Below are 27,346 nucleotides of genomic sequence, written 5' to 3'. Positions count from 1 at the left end.
ACTTTCAAAATTTTAATTTTTCGTTGTGCAAGAAAACCGTTTTCGAACTGAATTTTTTCCAACAATTAGTATCAGAGCCAAGTTGTTCTATGTTTATAGTATAATCCGATACCAAAATTTTCTCTCTTATTCATATGTGATTAATTTTGATAAGATGTAACATTCTTGTAATTATCAACATGTTTAGAGATATGTATGTAAATGAATGTATGCTATTATTTTATTATATATGATAAAGTAATTTTGTCAAAGTTGTGATTCTTAGAAAATGAATGTAATTATTTTTAACTTTCGGGTATGTATAATTAGATCGTGGATTATCATCTCCACGTATGATTTATTTTATTATTTTAGAATAAATTATGTGAGCCAGAAACAAACATAGGACTTATGTAACCTATAATTTTTTACAAAACCTAGAGAACCGAGACGCATCCAGGCTAATTAAGATGAAACAAAATTGACCCAAACAAACTGGTAAAAGTTTGACGGTGATGATCAATGGTAAGGGCCGGTGGTGACTAGAGATGGTGGTCGGTGACGGTAGAAAAATGATGATGACGTGAATCGGTACTACAACGAAAGTTTGTGGTGATAAAATAGAAAATTGAAAGTATGTTTTGAGGTGAATTTTGTAATATTTTTCTAGGATGAAATCATGAAAACTTTGGTTGATTAGGTTCATTTAAATTTTATGCTTTTATATGTGATAGCATGATGATATTTATTTGATTGCGAATGTATATTCATGCATATATGATAAGCATGCCATATAGTTTAGGAAAAGAATGCCACATATACTTGTCATGCATATATTGATCATTCATGATTGAAACCAGGCATTAAAAACCTTGCATATTTTTAAAAGATTGAGTGGGAGAAGGTCCCTAAACAAGACTTACGACCTCCATCGATGGTCTTTTGTGATGGCATGACAATTAAACTACCTCACGGTAGGATTGCCATGTGGACCTCACTGAGGAGATTTCTTGAAAGTAAAAAGAATTATATTGTAATAGTATGATAGTTGGTCAGCCCTGTTGTAGGTATTACCATACGATATAACAAGAAGTTTTTCTTCAAAGAGGGCAACTAGTCACAGCATGTCACTTGGTGAGATTATCCCACAATAACTCATTTGTGGTACATGATGCAATAAGTGTTAAGTTGATGGTTATACAATTAAGATCTTCTAGTTAAGTAACTTCTCACGAAGCTCTACTTATGTTAGAATGATGACCAAATGTTAAATGATTATTAGTTCGTGTGAATGCCTAAGGAATTAGGTTCATGTATTAATTCGATAGAAATCCATGTTCTTACTAGTTGAACAAGATTACCCTAGAGTGACTTGATTCAATGGGTATAGGAACTATCGTTGCAATGAGTTACAAATGTTTTCAATGTTTAATGTAAGACGCATGCATCATTTTAATGCATATCTTAATACAAAGATACTAATAAATGAATATTTTATTTTCAGTTCGAAAATTACACCTACTCCCTTATTAAATATATTCACTGAAAACAAATTGAATGAAAATAACTATAAGGAATGGAAAAGGAACTTCATAATTATCTTGAGCTGTGAGAAACTAAAAATAGTCTTTGATAATAAATGTCCTCCAACCACTTAAGCTGAGGCTAGAAAATGCTGGGAGGATTATGATGAGATAGCTCGTTGCTATATGTTGGCAAACGTGACCAGTATCCTTTGTAAACAACCTGAAAGTTGTAAGACTGCCAAAGTGATTCTAGAAAAACTAAAAGACATGCTCAAAGGCCAAGCTACCTTGGCTTAACAGTCGACTATTACTAGTTTTTTGAATGCCCAACAAAAGCCCAACACTTGGATCAAAGAGCATATGATTACTATTATGAGATACTTTGCTAAGGCTGCGAATAATGAGTCCAATCTAGACCAAAACACACAAATTGAGATGGTGTTCAAAAGCATATCCAAAGATTTTGTAGGCTTTTAGGCCGTATATAATCTTGGGAAAAAGAATCTAATGCTTACACAACTCGTGAATGAATTACAATCCTATGAGTTGATGTTGAATGGCGATCAGACAGTTCGAAAACTAGAAGCAAACATAGTTATTGCATCTTCCTTTAAAGGGAAGGGAAAACACACTAAAAAAAAAGGCTAAGTTCTTTGAGACACATAAAGTGGAAAGGAAGAGAACCAATAAGCCTAAAGACTTATCTAAGTCTAAGTGTTTCTTCTACAGTAAAAAAATGGCACTTCAAGGCCAAATGTAAATAGTGGAAGGACTACCTGACCACTAAAGGAAAATGTATGAAACTCTTTAGGGTAGAAGGTTGCTTAGTGGAAGATTTAATAGACCACTGGATCATTGATTTTGGAGCCACTAATCATGTATGTAACACCCTTAAAACCATCACCGTCATCGAATTAGGATTACGAAGTATTACGACACATATCAAAACAATTAACATCATTAAACCATTCATTTAATAATTTAAATAACAACATTCGAATTTACATTTTATTCATAGCATAATCATATTTACGAGCTTTAAATCGAGCTTACGAGCCCTAAAAATAGTTTAGGAACAATCAGAGACTAATTTGAATTAAAAAAAATATGGAAAAACTTAAAAATTTTAGAAACAGGGGTCACACGGTCGTGTGCTCAGGTCGTATGTCAGAGCCTAGACTATGTGGCTCAGAAACATAGACGTGTGGTCAAATCGTGTACAGTTCGAAATATGGGTCACATGGTCATGTCTCAGCCTGTGTGCCTGCATGTGTGAGCATTCGAAATAAGGTCACACGACCGTGTCGCAAATTGTGTGCTAGACCGTGTGTGTATTTAAAATAAGGTCACATGGCCCTATAAGTCTCTAAAACTGTGTAAACATTCCTGCACTTAAAAATCAAAATGATACACTGTCGTATGGTGTGACTGTGTGTGGCACACAGCTGTATGACAGCCTGTGTCTCAGGCAGTGTGCACCTGAAATAGCTTTCAAAACAAGGTAAAACAACACCAATTCCTTAGGTACCAAGCCAAAACCAAATTGACCATAAACATGTTTTCAAAACACATATAATCAAGCCTAAAACATACCAAAACATCCCAACCTAAGTGCCTAACCAATATGCCCTCATTGGCACCACATATAAACAATATTTATCAACTAATTTAATTCATTCATTCAAATAATCTAACTATCAATAAACATACCAAATTTGTTACAAAATTTTCATCCACAAATACCATTAAACATACCTTAAATATACATTACCAAGATGTTAAACATGCTATATATATATGTACTAATTTTGCACAAAAGTATATTTACAACCAAAGTACTAAAACATGGCTAAACATTTGCAAAATGAGCATCTTATATACATGCCACAATTAACCACATTTCAAGACTTCAAAAACTACTGATGATAGATGAAAATAGGTGTGAGCTCCGCTGATCCGATCAACACACTTCACGTATTCAAAATCTACAGAAAATAATAACATAAATAAGAATAAGATATACTTAGTAGGTTCATACGTTTCAATTTACTAACTTACCATACACATTTAATTGCTACTTGCATATAACCATTAAGTAAAAACCTTATCACAACATGAATCAACATCGTAAAAGACTTCAATATACAAGTCCAGAAAATAGATAGAACTTGTATGAGCTAACCTGGTACAGAGATATATGTGTCAGGTTACCTGTCTGGGTTAAACCAATGACAACAAAAAAAGAAATATAGCTTGACCAGGGCTATGTATACATGTAAGGTTACTAGTCCAGGCTAAACCTTTAAAATGACAACAGATTACCAGTTCAGGCTAAATCTATGTCTATGTATAACCGAGTCTGCAACAAATACTGGAGCTCGGTCCAGAACAAGAATCTTTCAGAAACCTTGTATATGATGTTTTTACTCATTCCATTGGAAATATTTCAGAAATCCAATTTATTACTATAAGTTAAATTTTCCAATTTGACAATATATATATGTATAATTAACACCATTTAATATCAAATTGTAAATTCAGAAAGTAGTATGAACTTACTTGTCAAATGATTCAGCTATTAGAGACTATTCGGTAGTTTTCTTTTTTCTTCATACGTCCTCTACTCTTTGAGTTTCTTGATCTAAAGTATAATTTAGTTTAATTAAGTCACTTCAAACCAAATAAGCAATCACTTTATGCATTTAAGTCCTTTTATTCACATTTACAAATTTACCCCTAAACTTTACTCTTTATACAATTTAGTCCCTAAACCCGAAACTATCAAATCAAACACAATTAAGCTTAAATCAAGCTAGCTGATTTTTCTATAACCCTTGAACAACCCCTATATTTCTCTATTTCACATTATTTTCATGATATTTTACAACTTTAACATTTAAATCCTTAAACATCAAAATCACTAAAAATCACTTTACAAAAATAGTCCTATTTAACAACCAAACATAATAATCTATCATCAAACTTAAAAAAAAACACTTCAAAATAATCAATGGCATAATCTAAAACATTTAATAGTTATACAAGTTAATCCTCGGGTTAGCTAAACCTAGTTGTAACGATCTCAAAAACATAAAAATTACTAAAAACGAATACAAAATACATTCCATGCAATGAAAATAACTTTGGTTGAAACCCCTTGCTTCTAAAAAATGGTGAATTCGTTTTTCCAAGAAAAAATGAAGAAGAAAGATGATGATAATTTTGTCATCTTTTGTTTTAATTTACTAAATTATCTAATTACAAAATTAACCTTTAAAAACAATCAATATTTCACTAAAAACCAACCCACAACCGTTCACTATCTAAAGATACAGCCTATTTACCATTTAAGTCCACACAAATAAAGTTCTAAAGCTATTGAACCCATTTTACTAATAACAATTAACTTTTTCAACTTTTACGATTTAATCTTTTTTTACTTAATTAACTATCTAAACATAAAAGATTCTTAATCAAATTTTAATACGACATTACAGAAACTCTGTAACTATTAAATAAATAATAAAACACTGACTTACTAATCGGAATTGTGGTCCCGAAATTACAGTTTCTGACACCACTGAAAAACGAGATGTTACAATGTATGTGTTTTTCTACAGGGGTTCGTAAAGACAAAAGATCTTGGAGATAAGAGTCTATCATTGCGGACTAGAAATGAAACAACTGTGGTAGTTAAAGCAGTGGGAGATGTGTATCTTTATTTTGATAATTTTAGGAAGATTATTTTGAAAGACGTTTTCTATGTACCAAGTTTCAAAACAAACTTGATTCTTGTTGCATGTTTATATAAAAACGCCTTGTTCGTGACTTTCAAAAATAATATTAAAATATTTAGAAATCGTAAACTTATCTGTAATGAATGGATTCCAAATAATCTCTATTTTATCAAACCAAATATGTATAAATTGCTTGAAACTGAAATTTCAAATAAAAGACTTAAAACTTCTCATTCTAATGAGTCGTGCCTTTGGCATTAGAGACTTGGTCATATTAACCAAGAAATAATCACTGGACTTGTGAAAGATGACACTTTGAGTTCACTTAAAGAAGTTGATATTCTACAATGTGAATCTTGCTTGAAAGGTAAGATGACTAAGCAATCTTTTAATGCAAAAGGAACAAGGGCAATGAAACCATTAGAACTTGTACATACTGACGTGTATGGGCCCATAAACGTCAGTGTAAGAGGTGGTTACGAGTATTATGTAACCTTTATGGATGATTATTTTAGATATGAGCATGTGTACCTAATGCACTACAAGAGTGAAACCTTTGATAAATTTAAAGAGTTTTGTGCGAGAGTGGAGAAACAACTAGGTTTACCTATAAAGGCACTTCAGTCTGATCGAGGTGAGAAATATTTATCAGATAAGTTCTTAGAGATTTTATAGAGAATAAGATTCTATCCTAGTTAACCGCGTTAGACAATTCACAACAGAATGGCGTGGTAGTGAGAAGAAATCGAACGTTGTTAGACATGATTCGTTTAATGTTAAGTTATTCAAAGTTACCAATTTCATTTTAAGGATATGTATTGCAAATGACTTGTTATATTCTGAATGATGTACCAACTAAGGCAACATCTAAAACTCTATACAAATTGTGGCATGGCAGAAAGTCAAATCTAAATCATTTAAAGATTTGGGGATGCTCGATCTATGTATTGGATAAATTTGTGAGGAAGTTGGATTCACAAACGAAATTACGCATGTTTGTAGGATATCCAAAAGGAACAAATGGTAGTTTATTTTATAACTCGAAAGAGCAAACAATGGTAATGTCAACTCATGCTACTTTCCTTGAGGAAAGTTACATGAATGAATTCATAACTCATAGTAAAGAAGTGCTCGAGGAACTTTAAGGAAATACACAAAGCCTTATAGAAACGGTTCCAGAACAAACTTCTAATAGTAGACCTGTAAACAATCAGTAACATAGGGTACTTCGTCACAGTGGAAGGGTCTCTCATAGGCCTAAGTTCTTCCAATCTGACGGAAGTGTTTTAAACACTGAGTCTGTCAAACAGGAAGATGATAATCCATTCACATATGATAAAGCTATGCATAGTGTTGATTACAAGCTCTAAGAAATAACTATGAAAGTTGAGATAGATTTTATGGATTCCAACTTAGTGTGGGAACTTGTAAACTAACCACAAGAGATCAAACCCATAGGGTGTAAGTGGATCTACAAGAAGGAAAGAAGTGCAAATGAAAAAGTGAAAACTTATAAGGTCAGACTTGTAGCAAAAATGTTATACTCAGAAAAGAAGGTGTTGATTATGAAGAAACCTTCTCTCCAGTTACCATGCTTCAGTCAATCAACATATTGTTATCCATTGCGACGTCTCTCGACTATGAGATCTGGAAAATGCATGCCAAGAAAACATTCTTGAATGATTATCTTGAAGAGTGCATCTATATAATGCAACCCACTAGGTATATAGTGTTGGAAAAAATCTGGTTCAAATATAGTTTTATTACACAGTGAAAAATAAAAATTTTAAAAATTAGGTCGGTTTGTGATATTTATAGTAATAAATCATTTACCAAAATCGTAAATGTGTTTTCGGTTAGATGGACCCTTATTTTTCCTGGCTTTCAACCGAACGACCTTCTTCACTATTCTCATAGCACGAACTGCTTTGAGTGTGGGCTCAAACGATTCAAATCAAACACAAAACCAAAAATAGTTTTATTTTACTTTTAGTGTGAAAGCAAAATCTCTCTCAATAGAAACCGGTAGAATTGTTATTACAGAAAATAGAATTTATATTTAGAGAATAAAACTCTCACTACTTTCAGGCAGAATAACAATATCTCAAAGTTCTATCTTTAGCCCTACTGGTGCCATCTATTTATAGGGAGAAAAAGTGAACTTTTTGTTGAATTGTAGAAGTCTATTTTAAATAGAAAAAAATGAACTCTTAGTCTAAATAGAAGTATAGGGGGCGAAAATCTTAGTTGATTATACTAGGGTTTGTCGTCCCTCTCTGTAATGACCTAAAAGTCAAATAAACGGAAATAGATAGAAATGATAAAGTTAGAGAATTGAGTCATATTTAAAAATGAATGTGGTTTTCTAACCAAATATGAAAATGACCTGAAAATTAATTTATGGTTTTTTGAATTATTAATTAATTAATTAATTAATTGAAGTTTGAAAATAAAATTAAATTAATTGGTCATAGTGAATCCATTGAATATAGAAAAATTAAATATATGTTCTCATAAATTCTTTTAAGGTAAAGTTGTTATAATTTCAATAGAATTAGAATTAGGTTGAGAAAATTATTTAATTAGAAAATTAAATTATTTAAATTAATTTAATAAATAATGTCTATTTTGTGAAATAGAAAAACATGTATTGGGTTTGATTAAATTATAAAGTGTAGGGTTAAAAGTTTAAAAAATACATATAATTGGACCCGATACAGGATAAACCCAAATTCCCATCATAATTCATATGAAGGGAAGTACACCCTATTAGCCCTTCTCTCTCCTAGTTCAACTAGGAATTTGTTTTTCTATTAAATAGACTTCTATTAATTAAAAAAGGGTTTTACTTTTTCTCCGTATTAATAGTGAGAATTTATTTCTAAGTATAAATTCTATTTTCAAGAATAACAATTCTACTGGTTTCTATCAAAGAGAGATTTTTGCTTTCTCACTGAAAGTAAAGTAAATAATTTCTAGTTCTGTATTTGACTCGAATTCGTTCGAGCCTACACTCGAAGTAATTTGTGGTACGAGAGTAGTGGAGAAGACCATTCGGTAGAAAGTCGAGAACGACAAAAATTCGTGTAATTGAAAACACATGTACAATTTCAAGTAAAATTTATTATTATAAATATCACAAACCAATTCAATTTTTAAAATTTTAAATTTTCAAAATCGAAAATATTCAAACAATACATAAATAATTACCTCACCCAAGAGACCCTCGCCAACTCAATCACCTCGATTTCAACAAAAGACTTACTTAGCCAAGGATCACCATTTTCAGGAACCACCACTAAATTTGATCGAGATTCGATGAAACCTTTCCCATCACAGCTGTTGCATCCCAACACACCATAAAAAAGCCTTACCATCAATTACATATAACAAAACTAATCTCATCTTAGTGAAGTTTAGTCACACCTCATTACATCTTGGTAAAGCATGACATGATGTTTCCATTAAGCCTATATAATAAAGAAACTACTTGCCCTGATTAGAAGCCAATGATCAACTCCATTAAAACCACCATTTATATAAGGCCCCGCCATCACCAAGAAAGGGGAAGTCTTTTTCTTCCTACTTATGCGATCAATGTATTTTTGGAGACACACTATATCTAATCATCAAACTCAAACTTTGTATCAATAAATATCATACAACTTGTTTCGTGTTTTGAATTAATCCTATATCTAAATAGAGTATAATATATTGTTTTTAATTATTGTAATCTTTTATGTAAAATAAAAAAAAGTATAACGCGTAATCTATATAAATAAAACATAAAATTAAAAAAATAATTAAATACATATAAATAGTATGAAATTAAATTAATTTTATTTCTACTAATATAATAAATTTAAAATTTAACAAATATTAAGTGTACCGATCTTAAAAAAAGAAGAAGTGAATTTGAATTTTAAAAACAATATTGTTAAAATGAACAACTACATACTCTAACATGAATAGTAAGATTGGCCTGAAAAATACTTCAAAAAATATATAATAGACTTAAAAGACTATAATTTTAGGATTTCAAAATTCCTTTTATTTCTTATTAAGATATTATTAAAAAAATAAATTATTAATTAAGAGTTTTTCAGGTTTTCCCCTTTAGGAAAGTAAGAGCTTGGACTCTAATTGAAGTTGAGATAGGTAAAACACAGGGAAAAAAGAAAATTGTGGCGCGTGAGATTTCACCAAGTAAAAAAGAATGCAAAAGTGGCGCCGTTTTGGAAAATCTAAGTGTAATTATTTGGGGGAAGGAGGCAGGCAATTGCAAACCAAGTCACCGTTGTCCCATTTTCCCAAATGATACAGCTTCAACGAGCTCCCCCAACTTTACACTTCCTTCATTTTGATCTTTCCTCTCGCATCCATCCCTTCTTCTGATTCAATCAGATCTTGAACAAATCCCTGAAATTCACCCATCTCGACTGCATCATATTAATCAATCAATAGAAAAACCGAAAGAACAAAGAAATGGCGGGGGCGGCATCGGCACTATTCCTTCTAGATATAAAGGGCCGCGTTCTGGTGTGGCGTGACTACCGTGGCGATGTCTCCGCTGCACAAGCTGAACGTTTTTTTACCAAACTCATCGAAAAAGAGGTTCCTCTTTTCTTTATATATATATTTTCTCGGAATTTTGATTTAAGTTTTGTTTTCCGGTTTAGGATAAATCATATTATTCTGTTAATTGATTTAATCATTCTCTATAAATTTTTTTTTGAATTTGCCTATTGCACTTCGAATCAGCTTTCAATTTTAACTGAGGCTGAAATGGTTAGCTCATTGTTGAATTTCTTCTTCGGATTTGGCTTTCAGGGAGATCCGCAGTCGCAAGATCCAGTGGTATACGATAATGGAGTAACTTACATGTTTGTACAGCACAGCAACGTCTACTTGATGACTGCAACGAGGCAGAATTGCAATGCTGCCAGTCTTCTTTTCTTCCTGCACCGTGTAGTTGATGTAAGCGAATTTGGTAATTGCAGTTTCATGCTTTTTTGTGATCAAAATTTTCAACTGAACTGAGTTGTTTACCTTTGCTATTTTTCTTGATGGTCTATGATCCTTGATTCTTTTTATCGATCTGAATTATTATTCCAGGTTTTCAAGCATTATTTTGAGGAGTTAGAAGAGGAATCGCTTAGGGATAACTTTGTTGTAGTGGTATGTTGAAATCAAACTCTTTTTCCTTTTGGTTAAATAGTTCTACCACTGGCTGTTGGATGGTATTGGTTTGTAATTTATGCTAAAATAGTTTATAATTGGCTATTTGTTATGCCTTCGGCAGTACGAGTTACTTGACGAGATTATGGATTTTGGCTACCCTCAATACACAGAAGCAAAAATACTTAGTGAATTTATTAAGACTGATGCATATAGGATGGAAGTAACGCAGAGGCCTCCAATGGCTGTTACAAACGCGGTCTCTTGGCGTAGTGAAGGAATAAACTACAAGAAGAATGAAGTAGGCGACTCTTTTCTATGGTTATTCTTTTGAGTCGTTTATCGTTGTCTCCAAACACTAGATTATGAGGATTTATTCTTCATTTCAGGTTTTTTTGGATGTGGTTGAAAGTGTGAACATCCTTGTCAACAGCAATGGACAAATAATTAGGTCGGATGTTGTTGGGGCATTGAAGATGAGAACTTATTTGAGGTGTGCTTTCTGATATTTTGAAAATTTATGGTTTGTCTTACGGAATATACTTTATCTCAAATCTTGATTCTCTTACGGAATATACTTTATCTCAAATCTTGATTCTATCTTTTACTCAATAATGTACATGAATTTTTGTGAGCAGATTAATTGCATGTCTGATAAAGTGACAATTCTAAATAATGTATCTCGTGTAATATTACTCGTATTGCTACAACTATTGAATTTAGAGTGACTATGTAGCAATACTTTGTAATCTGCAAAGTTGAAAATAATAGGTTGGTGTATGTAAATTTCATAGGTGGTTAAGGGGAGTGGGGCAGAAGGGAGGTGAGGTGATGTTGATTAATTTAGTAGAGGATTGATATGATTTGACCTGGTTCCAAATGTATAGCTTCCTACAATCTGGATAATGCCTCCAATCCCACATTTAGAAATTGTGAAGATCCACTATGGTATATGTAGAGACTTAAATCAATAACTACGAGGTGTGTTTTGTGGGACAAAACTGTGAGATCTTTGGGTCAAAGCTCACAGTACCTCACTAGTTCAGTGCCTGCCTTGCAAGGTATTGTCGTCATCTTTGACCTGAAGGATGCAGCTCACGAGTGTGGGTTAAGCCTCTTTATACATACATTATAATAGGTATCATAATTCCTCAATGTGGGTTTGTAGGTGTTACAAATTTAGAAGTGAGAACTGGTGTCTTTTCCATCTCTCTTTTGTATCCTTGTTGACAAAACCATTCATTTGAACTTTCTGTTTGATTGTCATTCATGTGTGTTATAATTGAAGCTCTGAAATATTCTCTGTTGTAGGCAACACAAAACTTCTTGCACACCGTTATGGTCCAAACAATTGATTTTTGTCTTGAGTTTTATGGTATAAAAAATGTCTTTTCATGTTGGGAGTTCTTTTTTGAGCTATCTATTTATTTTATTTGGTTTCAATTTGTGTTTCAGTGGTATGCCTGAGTGTAAGCTTGGTCTAAATGATAGAGTATTGCTTGAAGCACAAGGCCGAGTGACAAAGGGAAAGGCAATTGATTTGGAGGATATAAAGTTTCATCAGTATGTAGCTTAACATTCTTTTCTAGTTGAACACTTGCTCTGATTGTACTCTTTTTACCTTTGGGTGCAACAGCTACAGAATCTAACGTTGCAAATTTCTCGCCTATCAATAATGCTTTGGTCTAGGTGTGTACGTCTGGCCCGATTTGAAAATGACAGGACTATATCCTTTATACCTCCTGATGGGTCCTTTGATCTCATGACATATAGACTTAGTACTCAGGTGGACCTTCGGCATCTGAGTTCTCATTCTGCATTCTCTCTTTCTTTCTGCCAACCTGTTATATCTTGACAGAAAATGATGATGAGTATTTATGCTACTTTTTTTTTTGTTTAATTAGGTAAAGCCTCTCATCTGGGTAGAAGCTCAAGTTGAGAAACATTCAAGAAGCCGTGTTGAGATTATGGTGAAGGCTAGAAGTCAGTACAAGGAGCGTAGGTATTGGGTTTTGTTCCTATTCCTATATTCTGGTCTATCTAATTTGAAGGATCTGTAGGTGAGCTTATGTTAGATTAGCGATCACTAAGCACTGACAAAGACATAATGTTTCTTTACAGTACTGCTACAAATGTTGAGATTGCGGTGCCTGTGCCTACTGATGCTTCCAGTCCAAATATTCGGACATCAATGGGATCTGCAGCTTATGCACCTGAAAATGATGCATTAATGTGGAAAATAAGATCTTTTCCTGGTGGAAAGGTAACATCTACCTATTGCAGACTTATTAAAAGCTCTCTGTCTAGCCATGGTACTTATAATTTTGAAATTCATAACATTAGGAGTATATGTTGAGGGCCGAGTTTACTCTTCCTAGCATAACAGATGAAGAGGCAACTCCAGAGAGAAAAGCTCCTATTCGTGTAAAGTTTGAGATTCCGTATTTTACCGTTTCTGGGATACAGGTATTCCCTTCAGATTTTTTTTTAAATTCTTAATGTTCTTTCAATCTGCTTTAATGGAATTTCAGGGGTTGTGTTTCTATTGGTAAACTTTCTGACTCACACGTATTGGGGTTTCGTAGGTTCGATATCTGAAGATCATTGAGAAAAGTGGCTACCAGGCTCTTCCATGGGTACGATATATCACAATGGCAGGCGAGTATGAACTAAGACTTATTTAATGCCAATTCCTTTAATATTGAGAGATCCAGTTCACCTCATTTTTCGAGAGTTAGAATGGACATAAGGATACAAGGAAAGCGGTTGATAAACAAAAGCCCTTGTGAAGAGCATGAAAGAGTGGTTCCTCCTAAAAAAAAAAAAGCACTTTTCTGCTTCGTATTTATAATGTATGCGTTATAATTGTTTTATCTAAATTAGGTGTGAGAGTTTATAATCACCAACATTTTTCCCTTATCAAACTACAAATCGAATACTGTGAATTCTTTTCTTTTCTTCTTTCTTTTTTTCTTTTTTCATTTTAATTTGTCAATGATTTATTGTTTGAATGTATTGAGGGAGGGCAGTGGGGAATTCTTTCCTGCCGTTTTGGCCGTTTCATGCTTCTTCTGCCTATTACAACTTAACATTTGGGTTACCAAAATACGACGTTTACTTCGTGGGGACTTCAAATATGCAGCGTCGAGATATTCGCACGCTATTCGAATTTGATTGTTCGGTTGAATTGATACAATTGAAAATTGGTAACTTGTGTGGTGTAGCATATGATATATATATATATATATATATAAATAATCAGTGAACCAATAAAATTTGATTCAGTTGACAAAAATAGGCGAAAATCATATTAAAGCAATAAAATTTTGGGGTTTTTTTTTGTTAATTTGATTTTTAATTATCTTTTTCGAGTAATAAAATTTGAATGTTTAATCTCTTAATCATATTTTTAAGTAAAAAATATACTTTTTTGTTGATAAGTACTCGATTAACTATATGTGATATTTAATAGTTTCTATTATTATTATTATTATTATTATTATCATCGTGGTCGTCGTCATTATTCAGTTTGACTTTGGGATTTTTTTTTTGGGGGTTAAGAAAAGGAACATAACATGACTGCAAAAGTTTAGTAATTGTATGATACATCATATCTCCCCTAGCATTAGCAGCTAAGAAGGGTAAAAGGGAATAAGGGGGAGAGTCACAGACAAAATAAATCATCTGGTAGGATAACGTCTCGGGGAGATGAAGACCGGAAATTACTCTCTAGTCGGGCAAGGAGCATAAGCACATTGGTTCCTTTCTTGAAAGATATGTTTGAGACTCCAAGAAGTTATAATGGCAAGGAGCATCTTGCAATCATCAAGAAGTGAAGATGATATTGGATTAGAAGAGTTAACATTAGATATAAAGTGGATAATAGTAGTGGCATCAACTTCAACATCAAGATGCCTAATGTTATGATCTAATGCTAATTTAAGATAATCTTTAAATGTGCATAACTTCGCTTCAACACTAGTCGCTATAGGTATGTTTCAAAAAGATCTTATTAGCCAATTTCCATTATGATCCTTGATTAAAAAACTTGCACTCGCAATTCCCGGATTCCCTAGTGATGACCTTCAGCATTGAGTTTAAACAGATAGACTAAGGGACTGTAATGAAAGATGAAAGATTTCTACACTTGACTGAAGCTACTATAGCAAAAAATTGAGTAGCACCTTCAATCGCTCTTTTAGTCAAACCCTTCATTTGTCGGTGGCCACCAAAAATAGAGGAGTTGCGTTGAAGCTAGATTTCCCAAAGCACATAAGTGAAAATTATTTTCCATAGGATCTTATGATTTGAACACCAAGCTTTGGAATTGAGGTTGAGCAGTAACCATTCTTCCCAATTACTAAACTATGTAAACAGGAAGCTACCATTCCCAGTTAGAGAGGCCCAATGTCATGATTCCACTTTGTATAGTCATGATAGGGTAAGATGCTATGGGGCCACCCATGTATAAAGCCATGGCAAAGGGTAGAGGAACCTTGAGAGGGTAGTCCTTTTGTATTTAGGAATGTGTCATCATTTCAACCATCTTTATGTTTTCTAGTAGCATTTCTATAAAAACATTTTAGCATCTCTATAGGGGGTGGACAGTCAGTAGTTGTTGGGCTAAGCCATTGGTTAAGGTATGTGCTAGGTCACCATCGAGGGTGACTCTTATGACTCATTGATGGTGTGGGTAAGTGAGTCTTTCTATAACCCGTTTTAATGTTTTCTATATAATAAACCCATTTTTCCCTCCTGGGGGAACATGAGGTATACCGGTGGCATTCGCTATGCCCAGCGAGAACGGATTGTGCCTCAATACTATCTTGTGGCTTGCTTGTCTTTAACAAACTATCAAGATTGTTGGCTGACTTGAGTGGAAATGTCCATCAAAGTGCCTCACAGGCTTCCAACTGAGTGAACAAAGTTGAGTCCGTGACACGTGGTGTCAGAGCTAGCAAAATTGTGTCATTGTGAACTAAAACATTGTGACGACATGAGGTAGTAAGTTAGAGGACCCCCATATAAATAGCTCGGATGATCGCCAAAGAATTGAGGAATTAGAGGCCGTAGTGGCCACATTGAATGCCTACATGGTCATGAGTGATCGAGCGTGTAACAACTTGATAGTTAGGGGTGTCGAAAAGTGTATTCTCGAGACTCCGTTCCCGTAAATAGAACTCGTAAATATTTATTAAAAATATTTACGAAGCTAGTTGTGTAGTTAATCAGGTTTTGGTTAAGTGAATTTGCATGAATTAAGAGTAATTAGGTATAAACACTAAATTGCATATAGGGTAAAAGTTGAATTATAGATTAAAGAAAAATTAAATGGACTAAAGAAGCAATTATGCCATTGTTTTAGTGAGGCGGCATAAGATGTGAAATTTTATTATTATATATATTATAATAACTAAATTTAAAAAATATATTGTAATATGTTTACTTAATATTTAAGTATATATATTATATAATAAAACAAATGAGTAAGTAAATGAAATAAAAAAAGAGAGAGAAAGTAAAACGAAATAGAAAGGAAAGAAAAAGAGAAAGAAGAAAGAAACAGACACGAAAGCTTAGGAGTTTCAAAATTCCAAGTTCAATTGCTAACATTATACCAAAATTCTCAACTAAAAAGGGGAAAGATAAAGTCGACATCGAATAGCTCGGAATTTCTGGTTTGTATTTCTATAATCTGAATCTAGTTGTTAATTGTTGTATTTTAAATTAATGTATATGGTAAGTGGTTAAGGTGAGTATATGGCACTTTGATTATTGAATTGATTTAAAGTTGATTGAATTGATATATATATGTGCAAATATGATATTGGATAATTGTTGTATTTGGAAAGTGAATTGGAACCTTATTAACTGTATCGGGTTGAGTCGGATATAGATGGCATGCCATAGGATTAGATGAGTTCAGGGACTTCTTTGACTTAAAGTCAATAAGACACTGGGTGTCAATTCATCATTTTGGTTTTATTCGACGAGGCATTGGGTGCCAATTTACTTCGGTTTAACCGATGAGACACTGGGTGTTAATTTACTACTTTGAATTATCTGATGAGGCACTAGGTGCCAAACTGGTGTGTTGGTTGGATCTGTGTATCCGTCCGAGTCCGGGTTGTGTTAATAGGGGTAAATAAATAATAAAGTTCTATAATTGATATTGAAATGGCATGGTATGAGAAATGGAAGTGATATATTGAATTGAAAATAAAATGTGAAATATGTTGGCAATACATGGAATATATGAGTTATATACTCATGAATTGAGTATGGTATGAAATGATGTATTCATGAATTGAGTATTGCATGACTAATGCTATTGTATGAATAAATATGGTTTGATATGTGAATAACCATTTATATAGTAATTGTGTGAATTGGGATATTGTTTAATAAATGAAAAATGATAGTCATGATACTAGACATTAATATGTTCTTATAATTCAATTGTGCATATTATATTATCTTGTCTTTAGATATTCAGATTATAGAAATACCACTGAGTTTTACTCAGCGTACGGTTTTGTTTTCCGTGCGCAGATTAGGTACAGTGATTTTGAAGAGTTGTAATTGAGGTTGTAAGTATCCATCTCATCACATCTCCAAGTGCCAAGAAGGTATGTTTCAAAATTTTGAATAGAATGGCATGTACTTAGGAAGATCAAGTGTGTTCCAAGTAGTAGGGTCTAAAATATAAGTTATGAAAACTTTATTTTTTTTAATGTTCAAATATATTAGTGATTAGCCAAAATCACTTTGGCACCAAATGTAATATCCCTATATCAGGTTCCTTGGGTCGAACTGGGTATAAAGGTGTTACAGAGCGTGAGAGATCAAGGTAGCCCAGGGAGAGCTATTCGATACAATGAACACCTTTGGTGATGAAGCGAATGATGCTTTGAACGCAATCAAAAAGGGATTTGAGGAAGCAATCGAAAATCTTGGAAATAAGATGGGATGCTATTGGGGCCATTAAAAAAGGGTCTGAGGAACTCAAGGCCAAAGGAATTTGATTCAGATGGCTTTTATTCAGGTAGGTTCCAGCTCTATGGATAGAGGAAAGAGGCTCAAGGTGCCAGGACCAAGTTGTTATGGGGGGTGGAATACCAAGAAACTTGAAAACTTTTTGTTTGATATGGAACAATAGTTCAATATCATGCTTATTGACTTAGAGGAAGACAAGATAGTAATGGTTGCGATGTATTTAATGAGTGATGGTGTCATAATCCCACCTTATACGGTTATGGTAGGGTTGGATGCCAAAGGGCTACTCATGTATAGGTCCATGGCAAAGGGTAGAGAAAATTTAGGAGGGTAGCCCTTTTCTATTTAGGAAAGTGTCCTCGTTAAAAAATCTTTATGTTTCTTGGTAATATTTCTATAACAATATTTTACAATCTTTGTAGAGGGTGGACAATCAACAATTCTTAGGCTAAGCCACTAATTAAGGTATGTGCTAGGTCACCATCGAGGGTTGCCCTTACAGCCCATTGATGGTGTGGGTAAGTGAGTACTTTTGTAACTCGTTGCAATGCTTTCTATATACTAAACTCATTTTTCCCTTTGAGAGATCATGAGATATATTGAGGCATTTCCTATGCCCCGCGAGATTTAATTGTAGCTCGACATTAACTTGTGGCTTATTTGTCTTTAACAGGCTATCAAGATTGTTGACTGCCTGAAGTAGAAGTGTCCATCCAAGCGCCTCGCGGGGTTGCAACCGAGTGAACAAAGTTGATCCCTGACTCCCAACAAACTTTCATGGTGTTACAGTGGATGAATATATTGTCAATTGTTTCTTGCTTGATGTTGTAGAAAGGGCAAGTACTTGTTGTGCTTATCCCTCGATTGGTTAACATAACTCATGCAGGGAGAATTTCGGAACCACATTTCCATAAGAAACTATGGATATTTGATTGAATTTTGGCTTTCCAAATAGACTCTTGGAGCGGATTATTAGCACATGATTGTTGGGGAAAGTTACCGAAATAGAGATTGTATACACTCCCAAAAGTGAATAAACCCGTTTTCAAAGCACCCCAAACTAATTAATCTGGACTGAGCCTTTCAGAAATAGGTGTGATAAGAAAAATATTAACGACTTAAGAAGGGAGAAAAATGAGTTACTTAGGATTCTAAAATAGTGTGTTTTTGTCAGAAGGTCCAAAGATTCTAGACGGACAGAACTGTGCATGTTTGTAGGATATCCAAAAGGAAAAAATAGTGGTTTGTTTTATAACCCGAAAGAGCAAACTGTGATAGTGTCAACTTATGCTACTTTCCTTTAGGAAATTTCCATGAATGACTTCAAACCTCGAAGTAAAAAGTACTCGAGGAACTTTCAGGAAATACACAGCCTTGTGGAAATGATTCTAGAACCAACTCCTAATGGTAGACCTACAAATTATCAACAATATAGGGTGTTTCATCCTAGTGGGAGGATCTCTCGTAGGCCTAAGTTCTTCCAATTCGGTGGAAGTGTTTTAGACATCGAGTTTGCCAAATAAATAATGTTAGGGACAACAAACCCTAGTATAATTAACTAGGCTTGTTGCCCTCTAATCCTAGTTAGACTAAGATTTAGTTTTTTTATTGAAATAGACTTCTACAATTCAACAAAGGTTTCACTTCTCCCTATAAATAGATGGCATTGGTAGGGCTAAATACAAAACTTTAACATATAGTTATTCTGGCCGAAATAGTGAGAATTTATTTTCTAAGTATAAATTCTATTTTTCGGAATAATAATTCTATCGGTTTATATTAAAGAGATAATTTTGCTTTCCCATTGAAAGTAAATGAAATTTTTTTGGTTCTATGTTTGATTTGAATTCATTCGAGCCGACACTCATAGTAATTTGTGGTATGGGAATAGCAGAGAAAACCGTTCAATTGAAAGTCTAAAATGATAAGGATCCGTCTAGTTGAAAACACATATACGATTTCAGTAAAGGATTTATTTCTATAAATATCACAAACCGGCTTAATTTTTAAAATTCTAATTTTCCGCTGTGCAAGAAAATTATTTTCGAACCAAATTTTTTCCAAAAGCCTTTTCTTTCTTATTATTAGATAATGTCATTCCTGCAAGTTCCTTGGCCATAATGGACCTCGTACGCACCCTTCTAGTTTGGGTAGTGCCAGAGGCAATGGGTATTCTTCCAATGTTTTGTACTTCATCGCTATCTGAAATAGACAATGTTTTCTCAAGTAATACCGCAATGGCTTCTTCTTCTGTTTTCTTTTCAACCCCTTCTTCTACTAAAGTTTCTCTGATATTGGTGGTGAAAGCATGAACCTTGATAAGATTGGATGAGGCTGAAGAAAGATCAATGGTTGGATAAGGAACAAAGGTAGGATTGGTTTCAAGATTAGATACTTGGGATGTTAGGGCCTAGATTAAGGCTTCAATTTAAGGACCTGGTTTGGTAAGGGGGTTGGAGAATATGTCTTGGAAGACACAACAATAGGTTCATCAGTAGGGTTTGGGTTTGAGAGACATTGGTGATAGCGGTATTAAAAGTTTTTGGTTCCTCCATAACATTTGATTTACCAAGGACATCAATAGAATTGATGGAAGGGATTTCATGATGGTTTTGAGTGGGCTCAATCTTAACAAGGTTTCAGGGAGTAGACACTCCCTAAACTATCTTAATAGTAGCTTGAGTTTGGTTACTTAATCACTATCATCGGATTATTATTGAACTTTCTGCTAACTTTTAAAATTTTTAGTGATGGTCATCTTTGTGCGAGCCATTGAGGAGAAACAATGAAAACTTTGAATCGATTATTAGGGCTTGAAACAATGAACAACTTCAGCCATAAGTAAGCTAGAATATCTATGGAGAACTTGTAAAAGATCAAAGTAAATAATCAAATATGACAAGATGACTATTTAAAGAAGGAAAGATAGTTGTTACTGCCCCATTATTGCACATTTATCCTGAGATATTAGAGAGAGAAAATCTTTCAAATTTTCCTACCATAATTGCAATTGAAGAAAAAAATACTAAATTATTCCCTAAAAATTAGCTAAAAATTGGGAATAAAATCTTCAAAATGGCATCTAATATAATCATTTGGTTGCCTCTCTTAACTATAGTTGCTTTATGCGAGAATACACAAACTAAGCTTCTTAAGCTCTCAAACTTGTTGGCATCTAATGCTTTAGTGAACAAATCAACTTTGTGTAGACAAATATCTCAACCCAATCAAACCATTCTCCATAAATTCCCCAATAAGGTGGTGCATTATATTGATGTGTTTGGTTCTAGAGTGTTGTACAAGGTTTTTTGATATGTTTATGGCACTTGTGTTGTCACTAGGGGTGAGCAAAACTCGATTCAACTTGAAAAAATCGAAAAAAAATTTGAATTTCGAGCTAAACGAATCGAGTTATTCGAATCAATTCGAATTTTTTTTTTCGAATTTCGAGTTCGAATCGAGTTGAGTTTTCGAATTCGAATAACTCGAATAATTTGAATAATTCGAATATCAAACTATAATATTTTACATTTTTACCCCCAACTCCCAAACCTTTTTACTTTTCCTTCAAAACTTTTACTCCTTCCCACTTTCCCCCAAAAACTTTTATTCCCCTCCCCTCCCAACCCACCAATCTACCCAAAATTCATTTCCCACCAAAATTTTACTCTCCCATTTATTTTTTCTCAAAATTTTACTCCCAAAAACCCTCAAAACCTTTTATTTTCCCCAAAAACTTTTACTCCCTCCCACTTTTCCCTTAAAACTTTTATTCCCTTCCCATCCCACCTCTCATCTATCCCAAACCCTCCCCCCTCCAATTTTTTTTTAATATTTTCTCTCCAAAATTTTACTCCCCCCTATTTACTTTCCCTCAAACTTTTATTCCCCAAAACTTTATATTTTTCCCCTAAACTTTTACTTCTCACCCTTTACTCTCAAATAAAAAATCAAAATTATCCAAAAAAAATCACTAAACATAAATAGTAATAATTTTATTTATATCTACTATTTATATTATTAAATTAAATTTCACATTTTATATTATTTATATTATTGAATTGTTTAGTCATATTGAATATTTATATTAAAATTGAATTATTAATTATGCCATAAAATATTCGTGTTAAAATTTTATATTGGTATCAATTTCACATTTTATTTTTAAAATAACTTTTATTAAAAAATTATATTTTTACATTTAATATATTTTTTAATTCTAAAATAAATAGTGACAAGAATCTGAAGATAATTGAAACAACTAATCAAGCAAAGAAGCTAACCAATATATAAAAAATTAATAAATAAATTATGAAGTGATGAAAGTTAATAAAAAATTTGATTAATGTGGACAAATTTTATTACGATGGGTGACAATGGTTACAAGCACCCAAAATTATTTTTTAAAATTTAACTCGAACAAATATATGCGATTCGATTCGATTCGAATTCCATCTTACTCGACTCGATTCGAGAAAACTTCAAATAAAGTTAGGATGATAAAATGATATTCGAAAACTCGATTAACTCGAAAATTTTCGATTCGATTCAATTCGATTCGATTGAATGCTCACCCCCAGTTGTCACAATATGCTGTGCAAATTGACAATGCAATCCCAAAGTCCTTTAGCATTTGCCTCATCCATAACAATTGGGAACAACAACTACCTGTTGCAATGTATTCTACTTCTACTATAAGCAATGAAATAGACCATTACTTCTTATTGTACCATTAAACTAGATTATTTCCCAAGTAAAAATATCATCCACAGGTGCTTTTTCGATCATCCATATTCACAACCCAGTCAACATCACTATATCCAATTAAACACATAGAGCTATCTTCAGTAAATCAAATGTTAAGATCAATAGTGCCATGGACATACCTAATGATCCGTTTGGCTATCTTAACATATGATTTTCATGGATTAGTTTGATATCTTGCACATACACCAACACTAAGGCACAAATCATGATGGCTTGTAGTGAGATGCAAAAGGCTTCCAATCATGCTTTTATAAGTGGTTTGGGGGAGTCTGCCCTTTAGCATTTGTACATAGTTTCTCATTAACAAACATACGTGTCTTGGTTGGATTTGATTGATCAATACCAAAATCTTTCACAAGATTTCTGATATATTTCTCTTATGATAAAAATGCACCATATTCCAATTATTTGATTTGAAATCCAACGAAGAAGGATAGTTCCCTTACCATGCTCATTTCAAACTCATTTTACATCAACTTCACATATGAATCCTTGACAGCAACTGAAGTAGAACCAAATATTATGTCATCAACATATATTTGTGCCATGATTGTAGTCCCTCTACTCTTTATGGACAATACCTTGTCCATAGAACCTCTTTCAAATCCTTGACCAATCAAATAATAAGATAACCTCTCATACTATGCTTAACTCATACAATACTTTTCTCAATTTATAAACATACTCTAGACGAGATAGATCTTCGAATCCCTTAGGCTGAGTAACATACACCTCATTTAGAAATTCATTCAATAAAGCACTCTTAACATCCATTTGAAATAGCTTAAGTCTAGCAATAAGAGTAAAGATTTCTTCAAAATCATTGCCCTCCACTTAAGTGTAATCCTGAGCAACAAGTCAGGTTTTGTTCCTTATGATGTTACTTTGCTCACATGTCTTGTTTTTGAAGATCCATTTGGTGCCAATTATGTTGCAACTAGATGGCCTAGGTGCTAACTCCCATGTTTCATTCTTCTCAAACTATTGCAACTTCTCTTGCATGGTCTAAATTCAATCAACAATCTTAAGGACCTCTTCAACTCATTTTGGCTCAATTTGAGAAGTGTAGTAAGCCAAACGAAACATGCTCTATAGTTTAGTCTAGGTCTACCCCTTATTTTGATCCCATCATGAACATCACCAATTATGTCAATAGATAAGTGATTCTTCCTAACTCTTGCTAAAGGTTAAAGTGGTCCATCATTATTAGACTGATCACTGACTAGATCAGTAACTTGAACATCTTGACTTTCTACTTCTAACTTTTCTTTAGACTTAGCAATGTTAAGGAGAGAGGGCACTCCCTCTGCCTCTTGTTTTGATCCTATCATGATTATCACCAAGTATATCAGTAGGTGAGTTATTCTTTCAAACTCTTACTAAAGTTTGAAGTGGCCCATCATCATTATACTAATCATTGACTAGATCAATAACTTGAACATCTTGACTTTCTGCTTCTAATTTTTCTTTAAACTTAGCAGTGCCAAGGGGAGTGAGCTCTCCTTCAGGCACTGAATTAGGAGTTTTGCCTCCATCAGCATCACTGTGAATTTCATGAACTCTAGCATCATTAACCACCACATTGATTAACTCCATGATCTTTCTAAATACGTTTATTGAACACCCTATAAGCTTTGTTATTAATGGCATAACTAAGGAAAATACCCTCATCAAATTTTAAATAAAATTTACCTTTGTGGTCACTGTCTTTTAGGATGAAATATGTACTCCCAAAAACATGGAAACACTTCATAGTAGGCTTCTTTCCCTTCCACGGCTCATATAAGGTCACGCAAGTCTTTGGTCTAATCATCACTCTATTAATCACATAAATATCAATGTTTATTGCCTTAGCCCAAAAATAATGTGCAATAATTTTGTTGTTGAGCATAACTCAATTTCTTGCACAATCATGTTCTTACGCTCCACTACACCATTTTTTTACGATGTCTTTAGTATAGACAATTCATGGCCAATTCTTTGTTTATCATAGAACTTAGCAAAACCATCATTTTTAAATTCACGTCCATGATCACTGTGTATTCTCCTTATCATACTAATGATCTTTCCATGTTCATACATAAGCCCCCTATACAGTTTTTTTAAAATTATCAAATATATAAAACTTTTCTCTAAGAAACCTTACTCATATACCTGGAGTAGTCATCAACACACACAAGGACATATTTCTTTCTTATAAGGCTTTCTATTTGCATAGGATCAAACAAATCAATGTGCAAGATCTCAAGTAGAGCTTTGTTCTGAACATGTGTAATCTTTCTATACTTCTCTCAATGTTATTTACCTTTCATACAGCTACTAGACACCTTAGGAATGGTTCTTGTAAGTTTAAGAACACTTCGAACTGCCTTATATCTCACCAGTCTTTCAAGCTTTCAAAGCAGATATGGCCAAGCTTCTCATGCCATAGCTCCAATTTTAAAGTTGTAGCACTATTGCAATGGATAAACAACATCATCTTGTAGCAATTATCAAATGTATGACCACCCTCTATGATCACTTCATCAGAATCATTAGTCACAATACACTTGTTTTTAGTGAAATTCACAAGCATACCTTGGTCATATAATTGACTGGTGCTTACAAGATTGGCTTTGAGATCATCTATGGGCAACATATTCTTCAATATGGGCGTGCTAGGAACATTCAAGGTACCTCTATAATAACATTCTAGAATAACGTATTTTTATGTATTAATTATGTATTTATTCTGAGTATGATCTTGCTAATTTGAGCTATTTATGATCTTTTATCTCATAGGGACTAAATTTGAGGCAAAAGCAAAATTAAGGGCCAAAAGCATGAATTTAGAGATAAAATTGGCCAATGTGCGACACAAGGAAAAGTTGGTGCCAAAAGTGCAAGCATGGAGGACATAAGGGTTGAAATGCAAAAAGAAGAGATTTTATTCTATTAAACTCTATTTTAATTATATTAGGATAATTAATATTGAGATAATTATTAAGGATTATTTTTAGGATTTTATTTTACCTTTATTTATCTTCAATTAAACGTATTTATCTTTTAGGAATTTAAGTAGGATTAGAATATCTCCCCTAGCACTATAAATAGGGGGTGAAGTGACTCAAGAGGCCATCTTATATTTTTCTGTAAACACTCTCTCCCCAAAAGTTTAGGCTTTTATTCTTCTCATATTTCTTTTTAATAAAATCTTTATTTTTATTTATTTATTTTCTTTTCTACCACAACCATGAGCCACTAAACTCATCTAGCCGAAGGTTGTCGATATTCTCCAAAAAGGGTTCTTGAGGCTTAGAATCTGTACTTAGCCTTATCAACGAGTATTCATCGTTTCTTCGCACTACAGGGCTGACGCTTCCGTCCATGTCCCTTAAGAAGTAAGCTTTTCAACATATGCAAAGGCGGCCACTTTGTATGTTTTGGGAAGGTTGCACAGTCGGTTCGTTAGCTTACTGCGTCAGAGGTTGGCGAGCCCAAGAGACAAAATGGCGTGGGATTCGCCATTGAGAAACGTTGATCTAGCATAAGACGATCCCACAGAAGCGATTGTTGGCTAGAGTCAAGTTCCACCACATTGTAAGTCTAAATCATTGGAGCTGGTGGTCGTAGGCGTTCCCTTCCACTATAACTGGCTTATTCAGTTTGGGAAGGATCATCTAAAAGCCGAGGATTAAACCCAAGGCGGAACGAGACAACTGGAGGCTGGAATCTCCCATAAGAATTTCTTTTCTCTCAATTCTATTTTTAATTTATCAAATTTTTGATTCAATATTCTTAATTCTGTTTTTATTTTATTCTTCGTTTCCAGATCCAAACCTTTAATTCTGTTATTTTTTATTTTTTTCAGGAACGCAGGTTGTCTTGGGCAAGACTCTGCCTGGGATTCCACGGAACAAGATATTGTGCAAATCCAGTCCCTGAGGATTTGACCCTACTTCCCTTTTACTATTCTTTTTCATTATTTATTAGGGATAGGATATTTTTGGTGCTTTCAACGACCACATCACTCTAGCAAGTATCTGGCATCTATTCCCATCACCAAAGGCCACTCTTCTAACAGGAAAATCTCTAAACTCAATGAGGTATGTTTTGTTACTTATTATGTGTTGTAAACAAGCACTATAAAAATATAAGTTTTCATCAATAGTGGACTTTAAGGAACAATGATCAACTAGGAAATGTTTAGCTTCTTTCTTCATCCATACTCGTTTTTACACTTTTCCAACTACAATGCCACGGGAAGTGGGCACTACCTTAGGCACTGAAAAATCATGGTTTATATGACCAAGAACACCAAAATAGTGACAAATCACCTTATGAGAATGAAAATTCTTCTAAGACGGCTTGACTAACACCAACTTAGAGCTTTCACCAACTTCCTTTAAATTGGTTTCTTTACCAAAGACTATGGGACTTTCTATTACAATTTTACCTTTATCAATAAAGCCTAAGCTTCTCTTGCCTTGATCTCTCCTCCTAACTGCCAAAATCTCATCAAGTTTGTCTTACTGGTAGTGAACTTCTCGAGCATAAGCTTTGTTTTAGCAAGCTCTTTCTTGACCATCACAATGTTGTCTAATTCCTCTATAAGGAAAGCTTCTTTAGTAGTTACTTGTTTAATCAATATTCCATTTTCATCCTTCAATTGTTTGTTTTCTTATGATGACTAAGTGTTGATATCACATACCGTTCTCCATTTGCCTAACATCACTTTATAAGTTTTTAATAAATTCTTATCTGTCCCAACATTAGAATCTTTATCAAAATCCTCTTCACAAATAGTCCTGGCAGCGAAAGTAATAAAGTTTTGATGATCTTCTTTTGAATCAAATCCACTAGAAGAGTCTTCATCACTCCAAGTTACATAAAGTGACTTTATTCTTTTTCTAGACTGTTAACACACTCGGATTGGATATGAATAGATCCTTAGAACTAATAGCACTGCACACCCTTCTATTTATCCTTCTCATATTCTCCTTTAACCATAACCCCCTTTGACTTGTTTTTGGGAAATTGACATTGACTTCGAACTTCTTGAATTTCCTTGCCTGTTTCTTAAAAGCCTTATTAAAATTCTGAGTGAGTAAAGTTATATGCTCATGAAAATCTTCTATAGTAGCATTATAAGGAGTTGGCGCTTCCTCATTTACCTAAAGAGTA

The 27,346-nt window shown here is 33.5% G+C and overlaps 1 protein-coding gene across 1 annotated transcript; it reads left to right on the top strand.

The window, feature by feature from the left end:
- The first annotated feature begins 9,484 nt into the window (after window positions 1–9,484).
- Window positions 9,485–13,373, top strand: LOC107946238 (AP-1 complex subunit mu-2). The gene is made up of 11 exons (XM_016880475.2): window positions 9,485–9,856; window positions 10,073–10,219; window positions 10,358–10,420; window positions 10,545–10,721; window positions 10,810–10,913; window positions 11,876–11,983; window positions 12,110–12,206; window positions 12,325–12,422; window positions 12,542–12,683; window positions 12,764–12,886; window positions 13,006–13,373. Exons 1-11 carry the CDS (start codon window positions 9,728–9,730, stop codon window positions 13,102–13,104), a joined length of 1,287 nt encoding a protein of 428 aa, XP_016735964.1. The 5' UTR covers window positions 9,485–9,727; the 3' UTR covers window positions 13,105–13,373.
- Window positions 13,374–27,346: the final 13,973 nt, after the last annotated feature.

This window comes from Gossypium hirsutum, chromosome D12, assembly GCF_007990345.1.
Source record: "Gossypium hirsutum isolate 1008001.06 chromosome D12, Gossypium_hirsutum_v2.1, whole genome shotgun sequence".
Classification (NCBI taxonomy): Eukaryota; Viridiplantae; Streptophyta; class Magnoliopsida; order Malvales; family Malvaceae; genus Gossypium; species Gossypium hirsutum.
The sequence above is the reverse complement of the archived record's forward strand: the minus strand, read 5'-3'. Positions and strand labels throughout refer to the sequence as shown.